At 50.4% G+C, this 17,070-nt stretch overlaps 2 protein-coding genes and 1 long non-coding RNA gene across 3 annotated transcripts in view; 1 reads left to right on the top strand and 2 right to left on the bottom strand.

Moving 5' to 3' along the window:
- The first annotated feature begins 954 nt into the window (after positions 1 to 954).
- Positions 955 to 17,070, top strand: part of ALPL (alkaline phosphatase, biomineralization associated) — a 58,350-nt gene continuing 42,234 nt past the window's right edge. The window contains exon 1 of the mRNA XM_019461680.2: positions 955 to 1,089. The gene's annotated coding sequence lies outside the window, so the exon portion shown is untranslated. The remainder of the gene's footprint in view (positions 1,090 to 17,070) is intronic.
- LOC128775893 (ATP synthase membrane subunit K, mitochondrial-like) lies at positions 9,408 to 9,697 on the bottom strand. The gene has a single exon (XM_053898850.1). It carries the CDS (start codon positions 9,656 to 9,658, stop codon positions 9,482 to 9,484), a length of 177 nt encoding a protein of 58 aa, XP_053754825.1. The 5' UTR covers positions 9,659 to 9,697; the 3' UTR covers positions 9,408 to 9,481.
- Positions 9,903 to 10,759, bottom strand: LOC128775894 (uncharacterized). The gene is made up of 2 exons (XR_008420852.1): positions 10,575 to 10,759; positions 9,903 to 10,143 (listed from the first exon to the last, which is right to left on the bottom strand). It is a non-coding gene; the product is annotated as an uncharacterized LOC128775894 (long non-coding RNA).

The following is a 17,070-nucleotide window of genomic DNA, read 5'->3' as shown; positions in this document are numbered from 1 at the left end:
ATCTACTCCTGTCCACCCCCTCACATTCATCTAGAATTTTAGAGTTTCCTGTGCGCTTTTCAACTACTCTCTCATATGACTCTCCCAGCAAGTGGTGAGGGAAGCCAGGGAATACAGTGGCTATGGAACAGGGGGATCCACAGGGGCCAAGTGACTTGTCCAAGGTCACCAGGGTGGAGTCTTGAACCCGGGATGTCTGACTCTTTTTCTTGGGAAGTGTGGTTCACTCCTCTGTCACCCAGGAGGCTAGTGGCTGGGAATCTGTCTGGGACAAGTCAGCATGGACCCTGGCTGGCCCTTTCCCTCTCAGGAGAAAAGAGGTAACAGCCCCTGTTTAGTGGAGGCTCCCCTCTGGAAGCCACCCCTCCTACGTCACCCTCTGCTTCCTGTGGCCCTAGCGGAGGAGAGAACCCAAGGGCAGGGAAGAGAGCTAGCCGGGAAGAGTGTTAGCCGTCTGAGACAGAGGACACGTGCATAAAGACGAATAGAGATATGGAGAGACCCGAAGAAAGGTAGACAGACACAGACACACAGAGAAGGGCAGAAAGACAGGGTAGGAGAAAGACCCACAAGAGACACAGAACGAAGTTAGAACCAAAGATAAAGACAACTGGGCTACGCGCGCGCAGAGACCTGAATCCGCCAGACCTCGCAGAGAGGGAGGCAGAGAAGGCCCCGGCGGGAGGAGGACAGGGACCGAGAGAGCGGGGAGGGGAGGGGGCGGTGGAACAAGCCGGCAGCTGGGCCCCCCCCCCCGCCGTCCCTCCCCCGCGGGCCGAGGAGCCCGACGGAGCTGGGGCGCCCCGTCTCCCGGCAGGGGGCGCCCTGGCCGCGCTGCCAGGTCAGCCAACACAACTCCGGCGGGGGGCGGGGCGGGGAGGACCGGGCCCGGGCCGGGGGAGGGGGCGGGGGCGGGCGCGGGGGAGGGCTGCCCTGGCCTCCCTCCCGGCCCCGCGGCCGCCTTTATAAGCCCGCGGGGGAGGTGGCCCCGGCAGCGTCGCGCTCCCGCCACTCCGGGCCCTCGGTCCCAGCGCACCGGCCCCACGTCACTTGTGCCAGGACAGACCTTCGCCCACGAACTGTGCTCAGGTAAGGACCCGATGCCATCCCCCGGCTCTCCGGGATCCCTGGGGACGTGGTCGACCCGGGCCCCTCCCACATCCTCCCTTCGTCCGGGACCGGCGGCGAGAAGGGATAGAAATGTCAGAGCGCGGACCTCCGCGCCTGCACACCACCCAGGGCGGCCCGTTCGCGACCCTCAGCCACCTGTCCCGCTCCCGAACTCGTGCACATCCGAGGCTCTCGGCAGCGCGCTGGGCCAGGCTGGAGGTTGGACGTGGCGCCCACGGGGACCGCGAGCTGAGGGGACCGCGCTCGGGACCGCCGCTGCAGTCCTAGGGTCTCCTGCCTCCTAGGTCTCTGCCTGGGACCTACACCTGTCTTCGCGCCTCTCCCCGGTGTCCCGTGACCGAGCTGCCCTGATGATACCCACCTGGTGGGAGATCCAGAGACTCAGGCTGCCAACCCCAGCACCCTGCCTGGTGTCTTTTCATGCCTCCCACCTAGGAACCTCTAGCTCACGCTCAGACGCTTGGGGAGGAGGCTGGTGTGTCCACGTGGGGTCCAAAGTAGTTTGGGGCAAAGCTGGAATGAGCAGAGGGAGGGAGGCTCTGGGGTCCCAGAGCCGCGTGGTGGCGGGGGAGGGGAGAGGGGACAACTGGCCTGTGAGTGTTTGCTGGGAGTTGGGGTGGCCACAGCAGCGGGGAGGGGGTGGGTGGGGGGGCAAAGCCCTGGACCCCTGGAAGCAGAGGGAGCCTACCCCTCACCTCTGGCTGCCCACAGGTAAGTGGGTTGCCCAAGGCTGATTCCCATGCCCAGTTTAGGTTAAATGCATGGTCACAATGGTGGGGGAGGAAGCTGAGAAAAGCCCCATCATTGTCCCTTCTGACCCTTTTCTAACACATAATGGGGTTGGGGGAGGGGGGCCTATACAAAGACCTCTGGGTGGAGGAGGAAAACGCTGGAGATCAAAAGAAGCTTCGGATTCTGAGGCCAGAAAGGGCTTTTGAGCCCTGGGGAAAACTTGTACAGGTGGGCAGGTTTCCCAAGGAGGCAAGGGTTGGCTCCTTGACTTAGTGAAGATGCCAGAGACTGCATTGAGGGCCTGATGTGTGCCAGGCCTGCCCAGCCCTTCACGTGCACCATTTGGTTTACACATGGGGAGACTGAGGCTTACAGAAACTAAGCAAGTGAGGACACCAGGATTTGAACTCAGAGTTCCAAGGCTCCTTCCCTTCCCACCCTCCAGACCTGCCTTCTCCAAATGTCCAGCCCTCTCCACCTGTGTTGTCCTCTCTCCACCTACTCTACTGCTCCCTGCCCCTGCCCATCTTGTCCCTCTGTCTCTTTTTTTCTCCCTGAACTTCGTGCCTCTGAAGTCCCTAGGCAGAAGAGGTCCCTGGACACAGCTTCCCAACTTCCCAGCCCCTGGAGTGAGACAGGCTCTGTGTCCGTGTCACCCCCTGTAAAATGGGAGTATGTCTCTCTCCTAAGACTCTTGTGAGGAATAAAACTGAACTGAGGCCAGAAAACAATGCTATCTTTATTCAACAAATACTTATTAAGCTTTGTGCCAAGCCCTGTTCTAGGTGCTGGCAATGGAGCAGGAGAGAACAGACAAAAGCCCTCTTCGTGGAGCTGATATTCCGACATTCCCATAGAATCGCAATCAAGTAATTCACAAGAGAGAAGATGAAAATGCAGTAATACAGGGGCTCCTGGGTGACTCAGTTGGTTGAGCATCTGACTGGATTTCGGCTTAGGTCATGATCCCAGGGTTGTGGGTTTGAGCCCTGCCTCAGGTTCTGTGCTGAGTGTATAGTCTGCTTGGGATTCTCTCTGTCTCTCTCTGCTCTCTCTCTCTCTCTCTCTCCCTGTCTCTCTCCCTGTCTCTCTCCCTCTCCCTCCCCCCTCCCCTCCCCCTCCCTCTGGCCCTCTCCCCCACTTTCTCTCTCTGTCTCTTGCTCTCAAATAAAAATAAAAATTAAAATGCAATAACATGTATAAAGTTGATTGGCCAAGGAGCTCCTGGGTGCCTCAGTCGGTTCAGGGCCTAATTCTTTGGCTCAGATCATGATCTCACGGTTCATGAGTTTGAGCCCCATATTGGCTTCTGTACTGACAGTTCAGAGCCTGCTTGGGATTCTCTCTTTCTCCCTTTGCTCCTCCCGTGTGCTCTTTCTCTCTCAAAATAAATAAAATAAACTTTAAAAAACGTTAAAATTTTTTTTTAAAGTTTTTTTTTTGAGAGAGGCAGTGCTAGCAGAGGAGGGTCAGAGAGGGAGACACAGGATCTGAAGTAGGCTCCAGGCTCTGAGCTGTCAGCACAGGGTCCGATGTGGGGCTCCACCCACGAGCCGTGAGATAATGACCTGAGCCTAAGTTGGATGCCCAACCAACTGAGCCCCCCAGGTGCCCCAAACTTAATTTTTTTTTTAATTGGGGGCTCCTGGATGGCTCAGTTGGTTAAGCGTCTGACTTCAGCTCAGGTCCCAATCTTGTGGTCTGTGAGTTCAAGCCCCGTCGGGCTCTGTGCTGACAGCTCAGAGCCCGGAGCCTGCTTCAGATTCTGTGTCTCTGTCTCTCTCTGCCCCTCCCCCACTCACACTCTGTCTCTCTCTGTCTCTCAAAAATGAATAAATGTTAAACAAATTTAAAAAAATTGATTGGCCAACATTTAATTCTCTCTAACAGAAAAAGCAGCCTAGCTGTGTGACCTGAGACAGGTTCTGTCCCCTGCTGTGCTTCAGTGTCCTCCTTGAAGCTGAGGACATCGATAAACAGTACCTACTGTAATTTGAGGCATCTGAGTGGCTCAGTCAGTTAAGGGTCCCACTTGGGCTCAGATCCCGCTCAGATCATGATCTCATGGTTTGTGAATTTGAGCCCCGTATTGGGCTCTTTGCTGTCGGTGCAGAGCTCTCTTGGATCCTGTCTGCTCCCCTCTCTCTGCTCCTACCTACCCTGCTCATGCGTGTGAGCTCTCTCTCTTTCTCTCTCAAAAATATTAAAAAACAACAAACCGGTACCTACTGATGGTGAGGTCTATACATGATTAACGCATGCGAGGTGTTTAGCTAGTGCCTGTACTTAAAGAAAATATTGACTATGATCAGCTCTAATCTCAGCAAAAAATGCAACTCTGACCCTGGGTGTGAGGTTATGTCACTACCCCTGAACCCTGGCCACCCACCTTCGCCTCGGCTCAACCCATTCTCTGATTGGCTGCCCCATAGGATGGCATGATGCCCTCACTACCTTCTGAGATACAGCCTGGCTCAGCAGCCTGGAGCTTTGTGCCGGGCACAGGTTTGGAGCTGTCATCACGCATTGCGCCCCGCCCTCTGCCTGTTCTTGTGCCTCGCTGTGTCCCAGCTTGGAACTGGGGTGAAACCAAGCTCAAGTCCTGCCTGTCCCTTGGCTGACTTATCTGACATTCCCTGCAAGCTAGATGCTGTCCTCGATTTACCGATGAAGACACTGGTCTTAGAGAGAGGAAGGGATTTGTCCAAGGACACACAGATGTTACCTGGGAAGTGGGGGTGAGGGCCCAGGTGGCTAAAATTCCAAGTCTGGTGATCTCCGTGTCGTACCCATCTCTGGGGATGGGCCTTCCTAATCCAGGAGTAGGATCCAGCAGCACAGCTCAGAGTTCTCACCTTGAAATAGGTCCGACTGAAGTTATTAATACAAATCCCAGAGCTCCGAGAGAGCTTTGCGGAGAGAGTGAGCAAGCTGGGCTGAGGACCAGTGCTCAGAAATCTTCCTGCGTGGCCACAGGAATGCTGACTAAGCTTCCCAGGGCAACGTAGTCACAGGCAGGCTGGAGCTAGGCTAAGAAGCATGGCTTCCTTTTTTTTTTTTTCCTTCTAGAGGTATCCTGACATTTAGAGGGCAGCTGGGGGCAGTAGATGAGAGGTTCATTCCCAGCAGTTCTTTGTGACCCAGAACGAATCACTTTCCCTCTCTGAATCTCAGATGAAGAAATCATCGGCAATGTGGGTTAGTAATATGTACTTTGCAGCTGCTATGAGGGGCCAGCAAGATCATAAATGGTTTTCCAACACTGGGCTAAGTGTTGGTGGCTTAGGAGTTCTATTCCCAGGGCATTTTCCTTCATCACTGGCAGATGGTCCATAAGGGCCAGAGGGAAGGCCCTGTTTAGGTTAAGAGGCCTAGAGAGCAGGGAAAATACTGGCTTTGGGGTTGGCATTTTGGCTTCCAGTCCTAGCTGTGTGACCTGAGGCAAGTCACTTGGCCTCTCTGAGTGTTGGGTTCACAGCCGGCCCTCAACAACTTTTATAGAACGTTCACTGTCCCAAGAACATTTAAGAGTAGTCTCTACGTTTTCCACCTCCCCATCCCACCCCCCAACATTTCATAATTGCTCCCAGAAAAAGTTCCTGCTTAAAGTTTTCCATGCTGAAATTCTCAACCTCACTGTGGCATGAAATCAATTGTTTGCATTTAATTTGACTTCTCAAATTAAGGGGTAAAATTTGAGATGAGGGTAGGGGGTTGGGGGAGGAGAGAGGAACATGAAGTTAAACCAGATGTGTTTTTGTTTAACTGTCGGATGGTGGTTAAACTGCCTGAGTATTACCCTTGTTCTTTCTGAATTCCAGTAACCAGGAGTTAGGTTTCCCTAAAAATTGTAGTGTTCCTTCCCAGCTAATGTGGACTTGTCTTCCCCATTATTATTATTATTTTGTATTCATCTGAGGCCACAAAGTACTGACCAGTGAGGATACCTCATAGATGCCTGGGATTTCAGAGCTGGAAGGTGTTTAGAAGCTGACGCAGTCAGCTGGCTGCTTTGCAGACCAAAGAGACTGAGGCCCAGAGAAGGGAGTGCATCTGTAGAGTGTATCTATTTTTTGAAAAGAATTGTTGAGGGAGGATGCAGGGGGTGTGGATTAGTAGAAAAAGATCCTCATCTCAGGAGGGCAGAGTTGATATACTAACTACCAGTGTGACCTTGGGCAACTCACTTCCCCTCTCTGAGCCTCAGTTTCCTTATCTGTAAGCCAAGATGCCTGACTTCTCCAAGACTTGGAATGGGTCTAATTCAATCAATTGGCCTTCAAATATTTATGGCCCAGGTAATGGCAGGTCTGGCACAGGCTCCCCTCCAAAGGTGGCAGGGGACAGCTGTGGCAGCTCAGTGACTCCTGCGGTGATTTAAAAACATTGATTGAGTAGTTGTTGTTGTTGTTCAGCCAAGTGATTTCATTTTACTTCTCTTGAGAGATCAGATGTGGCCGCACGGGCCCACATTCCTGCCTGGCCACTGTGGCTGGAGTGGATTAGCCGCTGCTCTGTCCATGTTACCACAGTCCTCACGACTGCCTTCTCCCTCACACCCACCTGCCTCACTGACATGACCTGCCTGCCTTGTGAGTTTGCAGTTTCTGAGCGAGGTGCTGTGAGGCCTTGGAAGGAGGGCTCAGATCTCATCTGAATGACTGCATGAGGCTTGGGCCAGCCCTCAGGAGGCTGGCAGTAGGAACGTGGGACACGTGGACATCCTTCTGTGGCTACACGTAGGGGTTTTCTTCCAGCTCTAGTGGTCCCCGGGGAGACTCTAAGGGCTCTAGAGGTCTAGGGGTGCCACCATCAGCCTGTCAGGACGCAGATAGCTGGGCCTGGGGCCTATCTCCTTGGGGACAGGCAGCCCTGGGTGCTCCAGGGTACAGATTAATGCAGCTCCCTCAGGAAGGGACTCCCTGGACAAGTACCGGCTCACCTAATGCTCCCAACAGCCCTGTGCTCTGGTGTCACTCCACAGACAAGAAACGCCATCTTGCGCTCTGAACCCATGACTCTGTTGCGTCCCCTTTCCTCGGTGCCAAGACCCGGCCATGATGGGCAGGCACCATGGTGGCAGCACAGATCTCCAAGTCCACGTGACTGAGCTGGAGGGCAGTGTGGGAGGCCGAGAAGCCTCGTGGTGAAATACAGGGACTCTGGAGGCAGCTGCCTAGACGTGAGATTCTAGGCGTCCACAAGTGCTCTGGGGATACAAGATGAACAAGCGGGAGCCCTCCTTCCTGGGAGTAACCACGGGCCCCCTGGTCCTTGCCTTTTGGAGGAGCTCAGAAATTTGCCCTGTGTGGGTTTGCATTTTGTGAGTGCCCGCTGGGTGTCTGTACCTTCAACATTATCTCTGATCCTCACCTCCCCACCTCCTGCTGCTTTGCTGTTAAGACTGAGGCTCAGAGGGTAGATATGTGGGATTCAAACCCTTCCCCCCAGTACCTCTGACCCAGGGAAGGGAGGAGAGGGGGGGGGCTGGGAAGCTATTTCTGGGAGTAAGACCTCCACCCACCCTGTAGTGAGGCCCTGCCCCCAGGCGTGTTCCATAGAAGTATCTTCATCCTCCCAGACCTCATTTTGACTCCGGGGGATGAACTTCACCAGGTCAGGTGTGCAAGCCTCTGGGCAAAGATCAGCAAACATTTAATGTTCTTTAAAAAAGTGTTTAGGTGGCTTTTATTTGAAAAGCCATAAATCTAATCTTTATTTTTTTATTTTTATTTTTAAAGTTAATTAAAAAAAAATGTTTTTAATGTTTATTTGTTTTTGACAGAGAGACAGAGCATGAGCGGGGGAGGGGCAGAGAGAGAGGGAGACACAGAATCCGAAGCAGGCTCCAGGCTCCGAGCCGTCAGCACAGAGCCCGACGCAGGGCTCGAACTCACAGACTGAGAGATCATGACCTGAGCCGAAGTCGGACGCTCAACCGACCGAGCCACCCGGGCACCCCTAAAGTTTATTTATTTTTGAGAGAGAGACAGAGCCCTAGTGGAGGAAGGGCAGAGAGAGAAGGAGAGACACAGAATCTGAAGCAGGCTGCAGGCTCCAAGCTGTCAACACAGAACCCGACTCAGGGCTCGAACTCACGAGCCATGAGATGATGACCTGAGTCGAAGTCAAGACACCCAACCGACTGAGCCACCCAGGCGCCCCCATAAATCCAGTCTTTAAAAAGGATCTACCGGGTGACTTTTTGTTAAGTCAGCCTCTTGCCTTCTTTGGTCCGCCTTCTCACTTTGTCTCCGAAACAGCAGGGTGGGTACCCTTTCAGATCCCAGGCCGAGTTTCCCGGGTTTTCTGTCCTGTGATCCCCCAGGCCTCTTGTTGGCTGTCACCAAACTGTGTCAGGCTTGGCCTTTCTGACTATCATTTGTTAATTTCTCCCTCCACCTGTCCCCACATTGACTTAATGGTCTCTTAACATACAGGAGTTAATAACTTACCCGTCTGCCACCCTCCTGGGCAGCAAGTGCCTCAGTGGATTGAGTCTCCCTCTTCTCGCCCATTCCTATTTAGCAGTGCAGTAACTGCTCTCTTTTCTCTGCCTCCTTAAGTGAGGTCCCCACTTACTTGCTAACATTGCCAGGCCAGGGGTGGCCCAGTGGCCGCACCTGGAACTGCTCATTTGGTGTGGCAACAGCCCTGTGTGGCCAATGCTACATTACAAACGAGGAGACCGAGGCATGAAGTCAAGCAGCTGGAAAGTGGGAAGCACACCCATTTGTCCCCACCTGTTGCGAATCAGCCACTCGAGCCTTCTTCCTCCTCTGTGACACGGATGACAAAATCCATTTTCCTAGAAGAATCTGGCTCCTTATTTATTTTGAAATCATCAAACAGTAATTCATATTTCAGTTCAGTTAGGCAGATATCAAAGATGAACAGGCTTGCTCTCCAAACCCTTGCCTGAATCACCTGAATATTTTTGGTGTGAAAATGCTGGATTTTTTCCCCCCCTTTGACCTAATCCTTACAATTAACATTTAAGGGTTTACTCTGTGTCAGGACTGCAGCTAATCACTTTGAATGATCTTATTGTATTTTTGTCCTCCTCCATTTTACAGAGGAGGAAACGGAAGCTCAGAGAAGGTAACTAACTTTTTCAAGGACACACAGCTGGAAGGCGGAATCACCAAATCCGGGAGACCCGCCTAATCAGATAAACATCTGAATTCAAATCTTTGTGGTGGGATCCAAGCCCTTGGGGGACCTTGGTATCTACATTTGTTTGCACTGGAACCATCTGCCTCTGGGATTTGCTGGAGGTGGGGTTGAAGGCTGTGGGTTGGGGGGAGGGTGGATGAGAAGGAGGTGATGGTGCTGAGGGGAACCAAGCTTAGGGGGCCCTGTTTGGGCTTTTATTCTCTCAGACAATGGGTCTTGGGGCCTGGACACCCCCTCTTCTAGCCAAGAGGAAGGAAATGACAGTCCTGGCAGGAAGCATCCTCAGAAAGCCAGAGGACCCTGGGTGTGGATCCCAGCCCTGCCATTCAGGCTGTGTGACCTTAGGCAAGACCCTTTCCCTCTTGGCTTTCAGTTACCCCACCTGAACACTAGCTTCTCCAGGCATAGGAACTTAGCAGATGAAGTACACTTCAAAATCTGTTTATGTTGCTTTCACAGCTGGTGTTTTTTTAGACCTTGACTTGAAGTATGAGACCATCAAAGCGATGCCTCCGTATGTGGCCAGTACACAATTCATTCTACCTGTGAGAGTGTAAGAGTTGAAATATTTTCTGATACCAGTGAGTCGGAATTGAGTATTAGTTTCTGGACCTGCCATGATTTCAGTCTTGCAAAAGACACCAGTTCCGCTTGTGTTCTTCAGCCTACCGCCTTAGGACTTTTCTAGTTCATGTATGGCAAGCAGTTGGCTTTCATGCTGCTACTTGCTTACTTTACGCCCATGTCAGACATCACTAATCAACCACTGCTCTGTTTCCTTCCAACCTCCAGTACCTTCTAAACGCAGCGCTCCAGGCAGCCGTTATCAACTAATTTGAGTTGGCAAATAAGACTGAAGGATGTCACAGAACCAAACTAGATTTAGTTATTGGGTGGAAGGTGGGGAAGGGACAGGCCCAGGGTGGCCTCCAGGTCACTGTCACCCTGCTCCTCCTTTGTATGGGAAAGCAGGAGGAACTCAGCTAGATTGGGCCAGAACTCACCTCTGGTGCAGGGTGAGGGCCTTTCCAGGGCCATACAGTTGTGCCCCTGTTTAGTCCTCAAGGGGGCGGTGCTGGCTTCTAGAGCTGGTCACAGCCCAAGCTTTAAAAGTAAGAGTGGAAAGACAGGCTGGTTGCAGATTGTCCTAGAGAGTTAGGCTCACTCCTCCCCCACCCTATGTACTGGTATCAGTAGTAGGTAATAATGGTCATAATAAGAGTTGTTAACATTTTATGAATATTTATTGTGCACCAAGCCATGCTGCTAACTGCTTTATATCTATTCACACTTTTAATCCCATCTCTCAAGTGAAGGAAATGACTCAGAGGTGAAGCAATTTGCCTGAGTTGCCCTGGCTGGTGACCCAGCGGAGGCTTGGTGAACTGGTGGGGCCGCTGAGATTTTAAGTCACAGCTGTGCAAGTCTGCAGCTGGCTCCCTCGCCGGCTCCGCGTGGGGACTTCCAGACTCCACACTTGCTCTTCCCCAGCTCACCATCCTCATTTCTCGTCTGTGACTGTGACCCTCCTTTACCTGTGCAGAGTGCTCTTTCTCATGCAACACCTCTGTTCCACATACTCCTGGGGGCAGCACAGCAAATGGCATCTCTGCTTTGACAGGTTAGAAAATTGGGTCTGGGGTCCAAAGGGAGGAAATGATAGTCCCCGCGCCAGGGGATTCCATGTTCTTTCTGCTTGTTCATTCATTCCTTTGTTTGTTTATTTTTGAGAGAGAGAGAGAGAGAGAGAGAGCGCGCGCGCGAGAGCATGAGCAGGGGAGGGGCAGAGAGAGAGAGAATCCAAATCCCAAGCAGCCTCCACACCATCAGCACAAGTCTGACACGGGGCTTGACCTCACAAACTGAACTGTGACATCATGACCTGAGCAGAAATCAAGCTTAAATGACTGAGCCACCCAGGTGACCTGGATTCAATGTTCTACCTGTTCCTTGGGACTTTCTGAACTGATGACTGGGCAGGAGGTGGGAACCCAGGAGTGGTACAGCTGAGGTGGGGTGGGTTTGATCCCCCATCCTGGATGCACCAGTCCTAGCTCCTGTTCTTTTTTTTAAGTTTTTTTAAAAGATTTTATTTATTTTGAAGTTTATTTATTTTGAGAGAGCACGAGCAGGAGTCAGGGAGAGCCAGACAGAGAGGATCCCACTAACAGTGCTGAGCTTGAACCCATGAACTGTGAGAACATAACCTGAGCCAAAGTCAAGAGTCGGGAACCTTAGCCGACTGAGCCACCAAGGTGCCCCTTAAGATTTTATTTTTTAAGTAATCTCTACACTCAACAACGTGGGGCTCGATTGAACTCACAACCCCAATATCAAAAGTTCTCTACCAACTGAGCCAGCCAGGTGCCCCCTTAGCTCCTGTTCTAATCAGCCACACGACCCTGGATAAGTCACTTTGATACTCCCAAACTCAGTTCCTAGGCTCCTATCATACTTTTCCATTTTGAAAGCCCATTCTTTTCTTTATGCTTAAGTAAGCTCTACACCCAACATTGGGGCTTGAACTCACAACCTCGAGATCACAAGTCACATGCTCCACCTACTGAGCCAGCCAGACACCCCCTTAAAGCCCTTTCTTATTCATGAACTCATTGAATCCTTAAAACAGCCTGAAAAAAAATATTATCTTCACTATGCCAACAGGGGAAGCTGAGGCTCAGGTCAAACAATGGCAACATCAGCCCTCAAACTCCGATTAGGATCCCAGACTAATGGGCTTTCCCCACATGTGTTCCCTAGCCTCTCTTCTCTTGGCCTTTGCACCTGCTGTCCTCTTCTTTGCAGCGCCCTCTTTGCCTGTGTCGTCTGTTGGTAGCATGGTTTTTTTTTTTCTAGATCTGGCTCAGAAATCTTGAGCTCTTTGTAATCCGGTCATCTGCGTAGTGTCTGCCTCTGAGTATGAGTTCCTAGAGGGTAAGAACCTCATCTGAATCCTTTGTGAAGTTCAGTGTCTATCAATCCAGGTGTCTGTGTGCAGCAAATGCTTGATGTCCTTGGGTTAATGAAAGGCTGCTACACCCGGCAGGGTTTCCCCCAGCTCGGTTGCACTCGGTTCACTGTGGGGAAACCTGGGGAGGCTGTCCCACTGGGTTTGAACACCAGAGCCACCCCAGGACGAGCTCGGCTGCCCTTCCTACATCTCCATGGGTGTCCTCACATCTCCACCGATGACACCAGCTCATAAATCGTTTGTTAACGATTGGCAGCAGGACAAGCCAGTTTCCCTGTTGGCGGCCCTTTGTCGGGAATGGGTTCCCCCAACGATTACCACTGCCCCGTCTTTTTGTACATTTGGTTCACAGATGCACCCTCGGTGCTAAACAACCTTAATTTCTTTACTGATAATAGTAATGGCCATCGTGTGCTGCATCTATATGAACCATGCTTCTCGGTGCATAGTAGACACTTAATATATATTTGGTGAATGAATGAGTACTTGCACATCATACACTAGGGCTGGGCCTAAACAGACGTTTCCAGGAAGGGAAACCAAGCTGTCACCTCACCCCTGCCTGGGATAGTCCTGGCATGTGTCAGCACCCTGGTTGCCTGGAACTGCCCATGGCCAACAGCAACAGAGACTAGAAGGACCATGACTGCCCCGAAGGAGGTATTGCTGTGGTCTGTAGTGCACAGAGGCAAAAATGAGGCTCAGTGTGGTTAAATAGCTTGCCCAGGGTCGCAGAGCTAGTAGGTGGGGGAGCTGGGATTTGGACCCAGAGCCTAGACTCTTTCCCCTTTGCCTCTCATTCTGCTGAGCAGGTTGGTTTTGGCTCCGGTGAGGGAGATAATGTCTGTTTGGGGATGTCTGGTCCAGAGTTCCAGACCTGGCTCCAAACAACGTTAATTTATTGAATAATAATAGTAAGCACCATCATTCACTGAACCCCTACGTGTGCTATGCCCTTTTTCATCGGGTCCTCTTAGCCTCCCCACAGAGTAGCTACTGGAATCCCTGTTTTTAAAGGTGGAGAATAGAAGCACAAAAGAGGACTGAAGGTCATGTAGCTAGCCCATCAGTGGTTAAGCCAGAATTTGAACCTGGGCAGCCTGGCTCCAGAATATCAGTCCGTGATCATTTAAAACTAGATAAATCTATGTAGGCCAGATGTGTAAACTCCTCTTGAACCTCATGGTTCTTCTGGAGCCAGACTCGGGGAGGAGGTGCAAGGCAGGAACAGACTACAGGACACTTCCTGGCCCCCTGAGCTTGAGGAGTGCAGAGTTTATCTGTCCCTTGCGTGATTCCTGGGGGAAGGGAGAAATGGGGGCTGGGGTGGGGGGTGGGCACAGTAGGGCAGTCCTTGTGTCTCCAGGACCAGGGTCAGGGGGAGGCCAGGGCAACCAGCCTGGCTGAAGCCACTGTTAACTCAGAGACCTCAGCGGGATATTGGCCCCAGCCTCAGTCCAGGGCTCTGGCCTCAGGCCTGACTCCTGGGTTTCTATCCCAGCCTTCCAATGTCTTCCTGGGGTGGGGAATCTCAGAGCGCTGGCTTATGTGAGGACTTTGCTCTGAAATTTCCTCCTTCAACACCAAATCCCTGGGCTGGCCTGCCTGTCCCACTTCCCCCTTTTGGAGGAAGTGGATCCTTTCCTCTTTTGGGTAGCTGTGTGATTTGAATAATTGAGTGTTTCCCAGCTGGCACCTGGCCGTGGAGGGCTCAGCTCTGCAACGCCTCTGGCTGGGGCTCTGAGGCAGGCCTGCCAACTTCCTCATCCAATCATGGTGGGCAGAATATAGGGAGAGTGCCTGTCTTGTTGGTTTGGCCAGGCCAGGCCCCAGATGATTCCTGGGAGAGGCAGTGCCGGCATCTGGCTGTGTCTCCTCATTTTCTGAAGTGGCAAGTGGCTCCTGGTGGGGGAAGAAAGGGGCTGCCCCTGCTTCAGTGGCCTTTCTCATCAGCTCACCTGGGTGTCAACTTCTTAGCACCTGTCTGGGTGGAGAAAGGAGGAAGCAGAGTCAGGAAGGGGGAAAGATAAATGCAGAGGACAATATTCATTCATTTGCTCACTCATTCGACAAACATTTTCTTAGCCCAACTGCCTGCTAGGCCCAGGGCTGGGTGCTAGAATTCATGGATGAATCTGGTCTAGTTTTTGCCTTCAGGAAGCATCCAGTGTGTGAGGAGATAGTCATGTAAGGAGTCCCTACAGAGACCCATGAAAGAGTGTAGGAGCCATGGGACTGGAGGAGGCCACCTAACCAAGCCTTGGGCAGAATGACCACAAGGGATTTCTGGACGAGGTGCAGATGGTATTAGATTTTTTTTTTTCCCCCCTCCAACAAATATTTACTGAGCATCATCTATAGGCAGGTGTGGTTCTAGGTGCTGGGATACAGCAATGAATGCCACCAAAGTCCAGCTGGAGCTCCATTGTACTGGAAGAGACAGACGATGAAGTATTTATGTTAATTTCAGACAGTGGTGAGCACTGTGAAGGGTATGAACAGGGTTGTGAAATAGTGAGGAACTGGAGAGGAGCGGAGGCCTCTTCACCCCGCGTGGGCAGGGAAGGAAAGGACACAAGAGGTGGTCTTTGACCTGAAGAAGGAGGAATGAGCCAAACATCTTCCTGGGGGAAGAGTGTTCCAGGCTGATGATTGGCCAGGGTAAAAGCTCTGAGGGGAGAAAGCAGGGCAGAGAAGTTGTGTGTGGTGCGGGGTGGGGGCCAGGAGGTGCTGTCAGAGAGGCGGGCAGGACCCAGAGATGGCAGACATCTGACCAGCTGTGGAAGAATAAGCGGGGCCTGCCAGGAGAAATAAGGGGTTGGGTGACCTCCTGTTTGCTGGATGGCCCCTTGAGAAATGTGAGTAGGAATAACCTTTGGGACTTGACATTCTGTCCCTCTCTAAGTACACATGGTGTGGGGCAGTTGAGGCCCAGAGAGGGAAAGTGACCCTCCTGAGGTCCACAAAGGGAGGTGGTGGGACTAGATCTAGGTCCCATAGTCATTAACCAGTTTTTCTCCAACGTGCCCACACAGCCCCTCTGCATTAAGGTGGACATTAATTTTGCCAAGAAAGTTCCATACATTGCCTAGTCTGACAGAAAGGTGAGGCTCCAAGAGGAACAGGGACCTGGTTAAGAGTCATTCAGACCCCGGTTCCATATAACTGGCCACGGCCAAGTGACTAAACCTCAGTTTACTCATAAAATGGGGACAGTAATGGTTTCTAGCTCATAGACTGCTGAGGACACAGTGAGAGAATAGGTGTCGAGCACTTTCTATGGTGTTTGGCACAATGCAAATATGGGGAGCACTTTTGTTTCCATTTTAAGTTATTGTATGGACCCTGGGGTCTTTTTCAATGGATTAATCATGATCCTCATCACTGGTCCACAATGGCTCTTTGTCTATTTTATTACTAAAAATAAATTAAAAACTCCTATGAACCGTCATCCACACTACCAGGACTAGGATAGTGACAGTAATTTACATCTTCCTCCAGGCTCCTCCAGCTCTCTGCCATCACTTGTCTTCATGTGGGGTCACCACTCTCCTGAATCTAGGGTTTCTCATTCCCGCTCCTCTTTTTTTTAAAGTAATCTCTATGCCCAATTTGGGATTGAACTCACCACCCTGAGATCAAGAGTCACATGCTGTACTGACAGAGCCAGCCAGATGCCCCAAACTTTGACTTTTTTGACTGTTATTTAAGATCACATATGTGAGTTTCATACACGAGTCATACATAAATATATATATTTAACTTCATAAAAGTATCATACTTTAATCTCCTTAGACTTGTTTTCTCACTGAATCCTATAGCTGAAATTGACTCAATTGTTGCATGTAGTTATATATATTTCTTTACTTTTGTATATATGATATATACCAGATAACTATTTCACATTTATTTATTTGATTTCTTGTTGGTGGCATTGGGTTACTTTCAGGTGTTTTTCTAGTGTGGAAAAAGTACCTATGAATATTCACATACACATTTTACAATGCATGCATATAGGAATTTTCTCGTGATATATACCTAGCCATGGATTGTTGGGTCATAGGGTATGTGAAAATTTGTTCAGCATTACAAGACAAGAACAAAATGGGTTGGGTCTGTTTGTACCCCTTCCAGTAACATATAAGAACTGTTCTGTGTCTCTGTAACACATGGTGTTGTCTCAGTTACAGTTTTTTCCGATCCAATAAGAATAACAATTTCTCTTTGTAGACTTGATTTGCAATTCCCTGATTACCAGCAAAGTGGAGTGTGTAGAGTATGTATGAGTCCTCTTCTGGTGACGTCTTTTGCCCATTTTTCTTTCTTGTCCTTTTTTTGTCCTTTTCTTACTGATTTGTCACAGTTCTTCATATTCCTGAGTCTAGTCATATTTTGGAAACAGAAATTCTAAAATTTAACAAAGGTCAATTTATCGATCTTTCTTTCTTTCTTTTTTTTAATGTTTATTTATTTTGGAGAGAGAAAGAGACAGAGTGTGAGCAGTAAAGGCGAAGAGAGAGGGAGACACAGAATCTGAAGCAGGCTCCAGGCTCTGAGCTGTCAGTACAGAGCCCAATGTGGGGCTTGAATTCATGAACCCTGAGATCATGACCTGAGCTGAAATCAGATGCTTAACCACTGAGCCACCCAGGTGCCCCTCCTTTTTTTTTTTTTAACAGGCAATTTTATTTTATTTATTTTTAAGGTACAAATTAAGATTTTTTTTTTTTTAAAGCAGCCTCCATGCCTAGCATGGAGCCCAATGCAGGGCTTGAACTCACAACCGTGAGATCAAGACCTGAGCTGAGCTGAGATCAAGAGTTGGACACTTATCTGAGCCATCCAGGAGCCCCGATGATAGTTTTCTTTTGTATTTTTAGATCTTCGTGCTTTTGAACTTTTTTCTTAAAAAGTTCAGACAACCTTATTACACTGCCAGTACAATCTTAAATAAAAATGGTGATACTAGGTATCTTTGCCTTGTTTTTTTATTTTAGAAAGAATATTCTAATATTCCCCTTTTAATATATATGTCTTGTAGATTTTTAAAAAATGTTTAT

This window comes from Panthera pardus, unplaced genomic scaffold (genome assembly GCF_024362965.1).
Source record: "Panthera pardus isolate Hobbes unplaced genomic scaffold, ASM2436296v1 HiC_scaffold_11, whole genome shotgun sequence".
NCBI classification, from domain to species: Eukaryota; Metazoa; Chordata; class Mammalia; order Carnivora; family Felidae; genus Panthera; species Panthera pardus.
Note: the sequence above shows the minus strand (reverse complement) of the source record. Positions and strands in the feature narration are given on the sequence as shown.

Coding starts and splice junctions, on each gene's coding strand:
- LOC128775893 (XM_053898850.1), bottom strand. CDS start 9,658: ATGGCAGGTCCAGAAACTAATACTCAATTCCGACTCACTGGTATCAGA.